This window comes from Malaya genurostris, chromosome 3 (assembly GCF_030247185.1).
Source record: "Malaya genurostris strain Urasoe2022 chromosome 3, Malgen_1.1, whole genome shotgun sequence".
Classification (NCBI taxonomy): domain Eukaryota; kingdom Metazoa; phylum Arthropoda; class Insecta; order Diptera; family Culicidae; genus Malaya; species Malaya genurostris.
This window is the reverse complement of record NC_080572.1, coordinates 248,756,589-248,769,686: the sequence shown is the minus strand read 5'-3', so window position 1 is coordinate 248,769,686 and position 13,098 is coordinate 248,756,589. Positions and strand designations below refer to the sequence as shown.

The 13,098-nt window shown below is 36.4% G+C and overlaps 1 protein-coding gene across 4 annotated transcripts in view; it reads right to left on the bottom strand.

Annotated features, from left to right (window-relative positions):
* The window catches only part of LOC131436157 (uncharacterized), a 38,604-nt gene continuing 25,506 nt past the window's right edge, over window positions 1-13,098 (bottom strand). For all 4 annotated transcript variants that reach the window (XM_058604690.1, XM_058604692.1, XM_058604689.1 and 1 more), the window contains exons 2-5: window positions 11,833-12,418; window positions 11,639-11,762; window positions 850-1,164; window positions 1-781 (exon numbers count right to left, since the gene is read on the bottom strand). In XM_058604690.1, coding sequence (XP_058460673.1) covers window positions 101-781; window positions 850-1,164; window positions 11,639-11,762; window positions 11,833-12,272 — 1,560 coding nt within the window. In that variant the 5' untranslated portion in view covers window positions 12,273-12,418 and the 3' untranslated portion in view covers window positions 1-100. The remainder of the gene's footprint in view (window positions 782-849; window positions 1,165-11,638; window positions 11,763-11,832; window positions 12,419-13,098) is intronic.

The window sequence follows — 13,098 nt, the reverse complement described above, 5'->3', positions numbered from 1 at the left end:
TTTCAACAGTCAAACTTTGTAAATGCATAGATATATTTAATACCGGGTTTAAATAATATGACACAAAACTTCCATACGACGCTTACTACTCTAGCTAGCATTACTCAAAACTGTGCCACACCGAAATGGGCGAACCCTTGTAGGCAATCATCTTTCGCCACTGATCTTGCTTGACTGTATTAGTACTGGCCGCGTTGGGTCCCAGAAACAGTTGCCCCAGATAAACCTTTTTGCCCATTCGATTCTTGGCTGCCAAAACGACTCGAATCGAAATGTGCCCTAAGCTGCTCTCGCTGCTCAACGGGATCACGATGGTGCACTCGTCCGGGTTCCAACGGGTCGATAGAGTCGGTCGGAATGGTTCCGACTTCCAAGTGGCGGACAGGATCTCGTACTCCAGCACCGTGGTCTTCATGTAGATCTTCTCGTTCACCGCCTCGAATTCTTCCTTGCACTTGATGCCGCAGCGAATCTTGGCCGTTGAAATTTTCAAACACAGCCCATTTTGGTTTTTGTCTTTGTTTTTGACGCTTTTGACCATCTTTTTGAAACTGAACCGATTCTTTTTAGAGTTCGAACGTGAAATCGGCGATCCACAGGAAGATTGTTTGCTGAGCTTCGGGGTTGGACTGGTGGCGATCGGTGAAGACGACGAGGAAGAATACGGGCCATCGATGTTGAACGAGAGGTCTTCGTCGGATGATTTTCGATCGAAATTAACGTCGGTGTAATCACAAAGCTGCAGTGTGATTTCAACCTGACCCTTGGGGCTTTGAAAGACCTGAAAGTAAAACATTTACCATAAGTGTCGGTAAGTGCGGTTCAACTAAGCTCATGCTCCAAACTTACCGCCACTCTCGATTCGGCCGGTTGGGTAACCGTCATGTCTTTAATGGGTAACCACATTTCCTCGGTCGTAAAAAGACGACCGTTGCATGACTCTTTGAATTCTCTGGGTTCCAAAAAGTACGTCACTGAGCCGATATTTCGTTGACTTTCACTGGTGGTTAACTTTTTCAGGTTTCGCTTCTGGTCGAAGTCGACGTTTTTGGCTTCCGGTGGATCCACATCTTTCACCAGTTTTCCGATGACTGGCTTGTCCTTCAAACGCTGGCTACCCTGGCGGATGAAGGTCATCGTTTTGTGCTTGAAGGTGGATGTGTACTGTTTAAAGGAAGATAAGTGAGAGCATTGTATTAAATGTTTTGGTAAAAAACTTGTTTTATTCAACCTAGTGGTGTCCGTCAACAAAATTTTCAAATTAGCCAATGAAGCCATAAGACCCGTCATTTATGTTGTGAAAAACTCTTCAACTTTGGCTGAGAAATCGAAGTGGCGACCGGAAACAGGAGACCGGTGTAGCCAAAGCCGATTCGTTTGGGCATCAACTAACAAAATCTACATATAAGAACAATTTTCAGCACAGTTTCGCAAAATTTTTACGGTCTCTGCATCATCACTGTCAATGATATTTTGAAATTTCTACGTTTTTTCACAAAATAATTTCGGAACCGAAAGTCGGATCGGCAAAACAATTCACAGCAGGCTATGTGAATATAAGATCTAACATTTAAATTAAATTTTACAAAACTTGATTTAGCGGTGTCCGAAAAAATTGTGTGCACTTTTATCATAGCTTTGCACGGATGCAGATTTGCGGATTTGCGTAAACCCGGATTCTAATGATACTCCGGGACCTGAAGTCAAATCTGGACATTATTTAATAGCAATCAATGAAACTATGAGACATATTATATAAATCAGAGCCTGCGATAATTGGTTCAAAGGTTTTTGAAAAATCTGATGCACTTTCTATGCACATTGTAGAGAAAAGGGGGTTAAAGTGGACACATTTTGGTTTAACGATTGTTTTTACTTTCTAGAAAAGATGTATATTGTGTATAAACTGCACTGTCTGTAGCAACTTATAACTATAAAATAAAATCTATTTGTATCTTCAATATTCGTTACATTAAGTAATTGTTCCGATCGAATTAAAAAAAAATGCCTCGGTTCGACCCATGTAGGGAGTGAAGCTGGTATCTGGTGACAATGCCCGCCTGTAGTAGCAACTCGCCAAATCTAGTCAAAACTTCACGGGACCTTTTTGAGCTTTTATGAAAGGTATTACGGTTTTTGAGGCATTTTTCCTTGTACAGTTTCGAGTCCATCGTCTTGTTCGTCACGAACTCTTTGATCTTTGGTCCGCAGCTGCATATCCCTTACCAAATCATCAGTTTTTTTTTGGAAAATTTGTATATAGAAGCAAATTTAAACTTCGCAGGAACATCCCCTCGTGCCGTGGCCATGTAGAATTTTTGGCCAGGAAACTATCCGAAAACCATTTTGACGTAGATTTCATTGTCGATGAGCAGGCATCCTTGGTACTTGGTCAAAACCTGCTGGTACAATTTCCGAGCACGATTTTGGTGACGAAACTTTGCTTTAATGTTCTGTTTGCAGGGTTGCTGAAATTCGCCTCACGCAACTCATTAACGTTCACCGATTGCGAACGATTCAAGAACAGAGACAGCAAAGCATGTAATGCCGGACGAGGCAAAAGCTATGCTTAATATGTGACTGCCTGAGCGACTCGTGAGAGAGAAGAGATCTTGCTGTTTTCTTGCTGGTTGCTATTCCGCCGTGAGCCATTTCAAAAGCTGGTATCATCAGGCACGAATAGCGCTTACATTGAGTCAATTTTTGACTCATTGCGAGTCAAAATGCCAGCAATTATGAGTGCAAGTCCTCGAAAAAAATTGAAGACAAAAATTAGCGATGCGATGGAAGCATTTTTTTTATTTTACTGAAGTTAAAAAGTTTAATTGTCTCGTAGATATTGCCCTGATAAAAAAAGTGCTTATAATATTATTACTTATCATTGGAAGATGGCAAAACGATTCGGTTGGATGAAAATGAAACTGATAAATAAAACTGATAGCAATTTGATATTGCTTCAAACGTCGTTTAAAATCGTATGCTAATGTACATATAACGTACTTCCTACTGCAATAAAACCAATGAAAACAGTTCATGCAGATTTCACCGAATACTATTCTCACGTTCGTACACCGTGCTGTTGAAATTTTGCGGCAAGTAAAGCCAGATAGATTTTAAAAAAGCTGGAGTTGATTCACATATGGTGACCTGAGGACAATCCCTTTTGTAAATTTTATGTTTGTTTGTGGAATTATTTTCCACATATAACTGTAGCAAAACTTTTGATATTCTTTCTATTTGGTTTGATATCTAATTTAATTTATGATTTTGAAAATGGACTGAAATATCTACAGTGATATTCTATAAAATCACATATGATTATGAATGATCATTCCCACGATTATCATCTATGCAGCAATTTTCACTAGCAATTAATGATAATACATTCTGAATATTGATCATAGAGGCAAGTCTAATATTTTAATTCCAGGGATGATTTATTTTCTCATGGTTTTATTATATTAAACACAATTTAACGCTTCTTCGCATGGATTTGATTTATAGAAGTAATTGGAGTGCAGGGTTTTCCACAACGTTTGAACCTGCTGAGAAGTCATGTTACTGCTTGCTTCTGCAAAAATCAAAACAATTAAGAAGAATGGCTAACAAAGAAATAGTCATTACTTACTAAATACTCATTCAGCATGTTTTACCATACATCTACGTAAATTATCGATTAGAATAATTGTTCTACGATTAGGAAATCAAGACTTTTAAATTAAGGATCACGGTTGTGGTTCCGGTCAACTGCTACAGGATGTCGAAGCATTTTGTACAACGCAACATAGAATTGGAGGAATAGATGTTCCATTAAAATTTACCTTTGCATTTTTGTATCGCCTTATTAACTTTTTGTCCTATTTTAATGCATTCATTAAATTTTTGCACTTAATATTATCATTTTTGGAGTTTCACAAACCTTTTTTTCCAAAAGCAAACAGCAAAATAATAAAGTAATGTGATATCAGTTGAGAAATTGATGAGCTGAAATCAAATTAATTGAAAATAAAATATTCTACAATTGACTCGGTTTAGCTTTTTTTTAAAAAAGATCCTCCGCTAGAAGAAATTGTAAATTCAATTTCATAACATTTTATAATATTCATATTACAGAGGAAACGATTTCAATTTGAAAAATAACACAATCCGCGTGGTTTATCAATTTGTTAGATAGTGCGATTTGGAATTTTTGTTACTCATAACACACATCCAGTTTTGAAACTACTCATTGTGTTATTATTTACCTTGAAACTATGTTGTGCCATAAAATTTTTACGTGAATAATTCTTACTTTACTAAAATCTATTCAAGCTATATGATAAGAATCTCACTTTCAAGGATCACATACAAAAAGTCCAAATGAAATATAATTCTGTTATCACATAATCAGGAGATAGCAGGAGAATATACGACCAAGAAAAAAAAATTGTGCATTTAATTCCACTTTATTTAACGTCACTAATGTCACGAGATAGTGACAGATAATTTTGTTATGTTTTATTGTATGATACTTGATTTTTAGAAATATCAACTATCATTCAGCTGGGTTTACATCTCTTCCAAGTCAGTCGACAAACAAAACCGCTTACGCTGGGGACAGAAGAAACCAAGTACAGTATTGTGTAGTGAACAATAGACCTCGAAAATGAGTGAACCAAACGAACAAAAGCTACCGTCGGTACGAAAGAATACAATTATTGTTGACTTCAGACAGTGCAAAATTCGACCTTCGATACGAGAACTTGAAGGTTTGCTTAAGGAGCAAATGCATCTTGACATTAAACGTGTGCATTTACTTCAATGCAATAAGACCAATAATGTTGTTTATATCCAGTTCTATAAAGAGTTGGATGCAATTCAATTCGCTAAAGACAATAATAATGTGCACTATGTGGAGCATGAAAACATCAAGTACAACATTCCAGTATATATGGAAGATAGTGTTATAGAAGTGCGTGTGCATGATCTTCCCTCAAGCGTCATCGATCCTTATATTCGCAAAACCATGTCCCAATACGGAGAGATTCTCTGTATCGAAAAAGAAAAGTGGAAGAATTTTTTTCCCGGTATTCTAAATGGCGTACGTTTGTTACGCATGCGCTTGAGAAGGCCTATACCTTCTTATGTGACATTCGGCCAGGATACAAGAAGCTGTTCACTACGGTAAGCCATGTGATAAACCGGACAAGGAGACAACTATACCAAAGGACAACGGTGCTTCCTTCACACCAACCCCAAGCAACCCCAGTACACCTGTGACAGTCACCAACAACAGTGAAGCATCCTCTTCAACGAAACCATCCAACGTATCCCCTATAGAACAAAGTACACCAGCTGCAGTTAACAGCTTACCACCCAACCAACCAGCAACTGCAAACAATGTACAACAAAGCGCATCTACAGCAACTAGCAACGAAATCAACAACAATACCACCGATGCGGCAATGGATGACGAGACGAACCACGAACGAAGTGCCCCTCAATCCTCGCAGGAGGTAAATGGAAGCTCCTCTCCCCCTAGAAAAAGGGTGACAACGAGATCCAATACAAAAAAAAATCTTTTATTTAAAAACTCAGCTAAATCGGCCACGTAAAGCTTGTACGCAAATAGGCCTGAATAAAATATCTTTTCAATAAAAAAAAACTATCACTCATTTCGTTATTGGAAACTGCGGAAGATCTTCATTGCACGATTATCCATGGCACAGTTTCCAACAAGTAACTGTAGAGAGTTTGTTTATTTTTTATAATAATATCATTCTTCAGTAAAATCTTATGTTGGCCTCCAAATTAGTGCCTTATACAAAATTATAGAAGTTCTTTTTTGGTTTTAGTTTCTATTATATTGTAGCTCTAACGCCCTGTATATTGAATGTGACGGAATTATTTGGTGTTTATGATTCTTCTTGTATTTGTAAGAACTAATAGTTTGAATCATCAAAGTTGGTCTCAATCTTTTTGGTAGTTGACTTGGTTCGACACAACTTGTCTCGAAGTCAATACAAATACTATTAGTTTATTATGAACGATTAACATGAAATGAAAAGCAATTAATAGTGTCATTACATATGTTTATAATTATTAAGGTAACGATCGTCGAATGGCTTTGTAATCGGTATATAAATAGTTTCACGATCATGAGAGACAATAATAATTGACAAAAACTTGGGACTATTACTTCTCAAGCATAATAAACAGCCCTACATTCGATTGAGTGAAAAATACCAATTGGGCATTTCGAATGAGGTATAATTTGTTTGGAAAAGTCGAACTCGATCGAAACACAAAATGAACTTATTATAGAAATACGGAATAGGAATAAAAGTTACATATTTTACGACACACAAAAACTCTCCATTAATTACCCTTTTACAGTTTGATGGTTAATCAATAACATATCCTGGCAGGTATCAAAGTTGTCCCTAACGCTACAAATCACGATTGAAGTATAGCAAACACCGAAGAAATGTGCAGTGAAGACAATTCAAAAAGATTCAAAATCTTTCTTACAAGCTTTATTTAGAAATAAAATTTTATCCTGGGCGATCATTCAGTTGTACCGCCATACATCACAGAGAACGAATTACCGTGAGTAGAAAATTCGACTCAAGGCGAGTCATCAGCACCACCGGATAGCTTTCTACCTAAACGCTTCGAAACGAACTCACTGCGAGCCAACAGAGTTCATGCATGATGCTTGCTTGCTTTGCCAAGCGGTTCAATTCTCTGAGTGGAAGGAAAGAATGAATAAAGCAGACACGGAATATATACAAACTGCTCGCCGCACGGGTAGAGCATCGCCGGTGAAAAGAATAATTCACGAATATTGGTCCATTGATAGGATCAGCAACCTGTTTGACCGCTTGCTGGCTCTATAAGATATTCTGCTCGCAAACGAATTCTTCGACCGTTACTGCGAGCAGCTGTGTATTTTCGTGCGATTCAATTATCTGATAGTTCAGGGTTTGCTCTGACGGTTCCTAATACCTGTCCCACTACGATGCTTGACGCTCTTTCGCTCCCTGAAACGTTTCAGCACATCAAACACGGTTGAATTTGTGATTTTCAACGATTTTGCGATTTTTATTGTGGAACACGTTGAATTATCAAAGTGGGTGTGCAGAAGTTTTCCTCTCCTCTCGGCTTTCACCTGGAATAACTTTTGATGTAATGCACGAAACATCTTGAAACTTGTTACCATTGAAAGTGGGCGCCTAGGTAAACAAACAGCTAAAAAAGAATTCTTGCAGCGGTCACTTTCCGTGCAGCTGCAACACAATTAGTGATTCCGGATTCTAACTGGATAGAACTTTAATCCGTCATCCATTGTCATTGATGGTTAGAAAATTATTTATTTTATTGTTATAAAAAAGTCAAAGATTACATCGAGTAGATATTTAAGTTTTGTGTATAATTCTGTCGAAATCAAGAATAAATGAAAGAATATTTTTTCGTATCGAAATAGTAGTACATGAAATTTCCGAAATCGAAACGTTGAGATTTAGTGTTATCTAAAAAAAAAAAAATTTTTTTTAAATCGACTTTCTGGAACTTTTGATATTTTGATTTTTTTTCTCGACGTTTCATGCAATTTTAAGATTATTGGCATCAATTTTTTTTGGATTCCGGAAATTTCATGTACCCACCCCCTTTATAATGACTTTTTTCTATTCGGTCGACTCAAGAAACCGCTCCGTGGAACGCATTTCGGCACTCGAGATGAGATTATGGAATGGCTCTGTTGGCCATACCGGAAACTGAATATAAATTTTCTTTCGAGGATTGGATCAAGCGCTGGCATAAGTGTGTTGCAGTCAATGGAGAGTACTTTGAAGGGGACAATATCAATTTTGATGAATAATCTTGTATCATTTATTTTCTGAATACGTTCCGGGAAATTTTTTTATCATGGTAGTACGCGTAAAATAAAACCGCATATCAAGAATTAAATTTTAGTATCACCCTGGATTTTTTAATAATTCATAATTCCGTATGAAACTGTAAGACTTATTTTTTCGGTCGCACAGCACCGTCTGTTACCAATATCACACACTAGTAGCAGACATCCGTAACCGTTTCGTTTTCTTTATAGTGTGTGCAAAATAGAACAAAGCACGCATCGTTCGTTTTCTTCTTCTACCGTATCACCACGTACCGGTGTTGTACATATTGCCATTTTGCATGGCGATTTGAAAGCTTTGATATTCATCGCCCTGTAACTGCGGAACCGGATGTCGGATCCGGATGAAACTTCACAGTAGCTTAAAAGACAGTGTGAACTTTAATTCAAATCAAGATTTGTGAAAATTTATCATTTATAAAATGTTCTACAAATTCTTAGGATACTATAAGACCTTTCATTTGAATCTTAGTTTGCGAAAATCGGTTTAGCCATCTCTGAAAAAAGTGAGTGCATATGTTTGTTACATACATACACACATACACACAGACATTTGCTCAGTTCGTCGAGCTGAGTCGAGTGGTATATGATATTCGGCCCACCGGACCTCGTTTGAAAAGTCGATTTTCCCAGTGATTGCATAGCCTTTCTATATGAGAAAGGTAAAAAGGTAAAAAGGTTTATTTTCCGTTGCAAAACCATTATAAAACGTAAGCGTAGATGTAAATCGTTACTGTGAATTGATATAGAAATAACATAGATATTATAAGATTAAAACATACAATTCTCTTCATTGATTCAGATAGCTATCAGTAGGTTTTCCCAACTTAATGATAACGAAGATGTAACCTAAAAAACTTTTGTTGGCTTGAATATGGCGAACACAATATGAAGTCTCAAGAAGTGTATTAAACATAAATAAAACCAGGATATTACTTTTAACTTTTCAAGAAACTACTTTTTGTCGAAAATAGTGAAAGGCAGAATGTTTATTTTTGTTCTATGCACTATCAAGAACACGAAGAAAATAATACATATAGGGGTTGAACATCGATTGTGATAATATTATAATTCTCATGATATATCAATTTCAAATGATGAGAAATCACTCTACTTGGAATAATTTTAAGCATTCTGAAGATAGGGTTATGTCGTTGTTCATTGTTTATATCTTTATAAATAGTTTTTGATGGAATGCGCTTAAAAAAACAGTTGAGTAAAATTGAATTCCGCTCAACAGTTTTAAAATCAGTGTGAAATTTGTACCTTGTATCAAGTTTGTGATTTCAAGCACTCTTCTGTCTTTTTATTGATGATAGAAAGGTATTCTGGATTCATTCAATGTTTATAATGTCAATGGTGACAAAGTTTCGACTAGTTTACTTGAAAACAAGTTTTTTCAAGTTATGGGAAAATAAGTTATTTCAGTATGGCATAACAACGTAACGACAACTTATTTTTAGCCGATTTAGCAACTAGTAAAAACTGCGCTTTTTGAGTCACGCAAGTGATTAGATGTTAGCAACAATCACTTAAATTTCTGGTTGCAAACTAGTCACAAATAAGCTAGCGTAACAAAAATTGTTACTTGGGATCGGTAACTTCTGACGAATGCTTACGGTAAATATGAGAAATTTTTTTTAAAATTTCATATTTATAATTTTTTCACACGAGGTTATGCAGACCGATCAGTTGATAACACGTTGTTATGGAGATAAAAAAAAAATATTTACTATATAATAGGCAAAAAGTGTATAATCAATTTACAAATTAAATCACCGAACTTCTGTAAATTTGATAATCAATGTCAATTAACTGTCAAACTGCGAACAATTTTCTAAACGCTATTGGCAAGTAAGAGCAAATTCAGCAACTGGCAGTTTTATATGCGAGATCTATAATAGAACTGAAACTAGAACAAACGTATCCCCAGCAAGCCGTTTTAGTTTCATTTATTCTAACAGTTCTACTGTCAAATTTATTACTGGTATACACTGCCGTTCTTGTTTTTGTTTTTTTTTTTGAAACACGAGTAAAACGCTGCTGGGGCTGCCAGTTTTTCTTGTTATAATTTCCAGATTTTAATTTTATAACTGACATAAATTATGAATCTAGAACAGGAACACTCCTGAGCATGCACTTCAAATCTACCTTCAAGAAGAATTCGTATTGTTATACAACATTGTTATTATCGTTATACATTTAACCCCTAAACGCTCAAAGAAAACATTTTTTTCCTTTTATAAAAATCGTTATCGATTCTTCAATTATTATTAAATCGATGTTTTTTTTTACTAAATGCTAGAAATTTCCAAGGCGATAAATGTGTTTCTGAACGAATAAAAATAAAAGAACTGTCAATCTTTATTGCACTTGAAATTTTAATGCAAAATGACGTATAGAAAATAGAACGAATAATAAATGTGCTAAGTGCAATGTCCACTTACGATATGATAAACCCAACTCTTCGTTTATTTATTTATGAGGATCATAGGAAAAAAAATTTTCCCATGAAATTATAGGAAACTTATGCACCCTGCTATGTTTCTCTGGTGATATTCTCTTAATTTACACCCACAAAAGCTAAAATATTGTGTTGTACTGACATATTTCGTCCTGGACATCTTATGGTCGTGAAAGGGTTAAAAGAGCTTGGACTGGAGGCAATTTGCTCAACATTTCAATCCTTCAACAACTATATTGACGGAGCTATGATGGTTCTATTGATTTTTATTTTATATAACTTTTAAAGTAATTGCTTCATTGAAAAGTTCGAAAAAAGTTAGGAATGTTTTACGCATTGTCGGAAAGGTTCAAATTTTTTGAAGATGAATTTCTTGCATTAAAAAATACTTTGATATTTTGGAATATATTTTCTCACGATCCCGATTGTGGTACCACTGGAATTTTTCAGTAAAAATAAATGAATTTTTAAAATCAACAATCAACCAAATATTTCCATTGTAGCTCTATTAGAAGGAAACACATGGTGCATAGTTCTAGTAGTTATGTACCATGCGTTTGCTTCTAATAGAACTTTAATGGAGACGCATGGTTGATTGTTAAATGTTCACTAAACTCAGCTCCACGTCCAAGCTTTTTCAGATATGGTATAACGATGGAAAATTCCTTTGTGTCAGATTTCAGATTGTTACCTGGTTTTAGCCTCTGAAAAGCGTAAAATTTGAGAGAATTAGTTGAAAGGTTATTAATGACAGAAGCATATTCCAGGTATGTGTCAGGATTTAATTTACAATTCTCATCATTTCACATATATTTTGATTGAAATTTTTGCGCCGAAGTCAAGAAAGTGAGGCGGCATCTTTAGATTAAATCGAAAATTTTCTGAATTTTCAATCAAATAAATAATCAGAAGCATCTGCTGAAGTTTACAGCGCGTACAGAACTGTTAGGTAGATTTAGATTGATCGAGGAAAATTTCATTACCAGTGAGCTGTGGACAATTCGGCAAATATAGGTAAATAAGCCACTCAGCCAAACTGAAATAAAGAGCCGCAGCTTCACATCCAAATAGACGCATGTGGCTTGTAAGCCGCCAAACAAATAATTTACTATACTGTGACGTGTTCAAAATTTCATTCACATCGGAGTAAGTGAAGTCAGATGATTCGTTATCCATTTCGAAAATTACTGCCATATAAAAATCATACTCGTAACTCGTTTTCATTACGAAAACCATTTGACTGATAAAATAAACACTATGGTAAATTTACTTACCCCTGGCGGTAGTTCCAACAGAGCGAATACTGTAAACACCACAAAGTTTCCGTTGAAAATTTTTTCCGGCACAGTCTTGTCTGGCTTTTCCTTAGATTGAGTTTTCTTTACCCGAAATGAAGACCTGTAAATGATGTGAATCGATTTCCGAAGAATCACTTCAACTGTCACTGATTTATTTAAAGCAAACTCACTTATGACTAGCAGCCAGCGGAAACCGGAAAGTTTCCCCAAACATCGGCCACGAGATGGTTTGTATCGATGAGTCGAACTTCACCGTACCGGGGAACAGTTTTATTTTTATCATGTACCCCTCGACGCTTTTCAGTCCGAAGCTCACCGGTAGATGGCGAGCGCCGACCAGATGAACTTGCAGTTCCGGAACGGCGGCTACCGGGGCTGTGCTTTCATCGTTCGAAGCCGCCGACACCGACGCCGCTGCCGTTGTCGGTGGGTGAAACACATCGTCGTTACCATTATCGAAGTTTTCATGCGGACCCGGATCAAGTGTTAGCTTGAAGCCTACCTCCGGTTCAAGTCGATCGTTGTTGTTGGACCGATTCGCTTTGCGCTGCTGCGTGGCGATGCCGCTGTCGAGCGACGTCGAGTGGAGCAACGTTTTCAGCTTGTTCATCGAGAATAGAATAATCGATCAACTACGGAGGTCACGTTCCGTCAGGTGCTTAACGATGATCGATGAGCTAACGCAGCGCTAGATCAAAGGTGAGTCATGCCGTTGTTGTCGTTGTGGTTGGGGAACTGCCAGATCTGGTGTAGTTTCTAGTAGAATAATAAATGAAACCAGTTATTAGTGTAGGAATATTCCCTATGCTTGTATTGACATTTATATTTAAAAGGTTCAAGAGTGTTCAATATGAGGCTTACAACATAACTAACAACCAACAAGTAATAACAAGTTTTCAATAAAAGGTTATTTCCGTAACAAATTCAGACATGATTCTGGTCGCATATCTCATACTAATCAAAGAATTAACAAAGACTCTGTCTTTCCGAACAATTAACAAAGACTCTGACAATTCCGATAGAATTCTTTGAATTGGAATACCACTGGGGGATCACTCGGATTAATTTGCGTTTATTGATATGATTTCATTTGAATGTTGATGACATAATGTCTAATCGTTTACTATAAGTGTTTAGAATAATCAGATCCTCAGAACTGTTATAAAGAAGTTAGATTGCCATATGAGATTCAAATCTTTTAAATAAGTTATGTTATAAGAAATTAATTTAGTGGATATCATTCTATATTGTTTCATACCCAGTAAAAAAAGTTTTCCTCCTAAATAACAAAATTTACATAAAGGGGCGGGTATAGCGTGATGGGTAAGTCGATGCCCTTCACGCAGCCCGCCTTGGTTCGAATTGCAACCCCGCACATAGGCTCAGACTGTTTTTCTGGTCCTAAGAGACGAATGAGCTTAAGGTTAAAATATAAT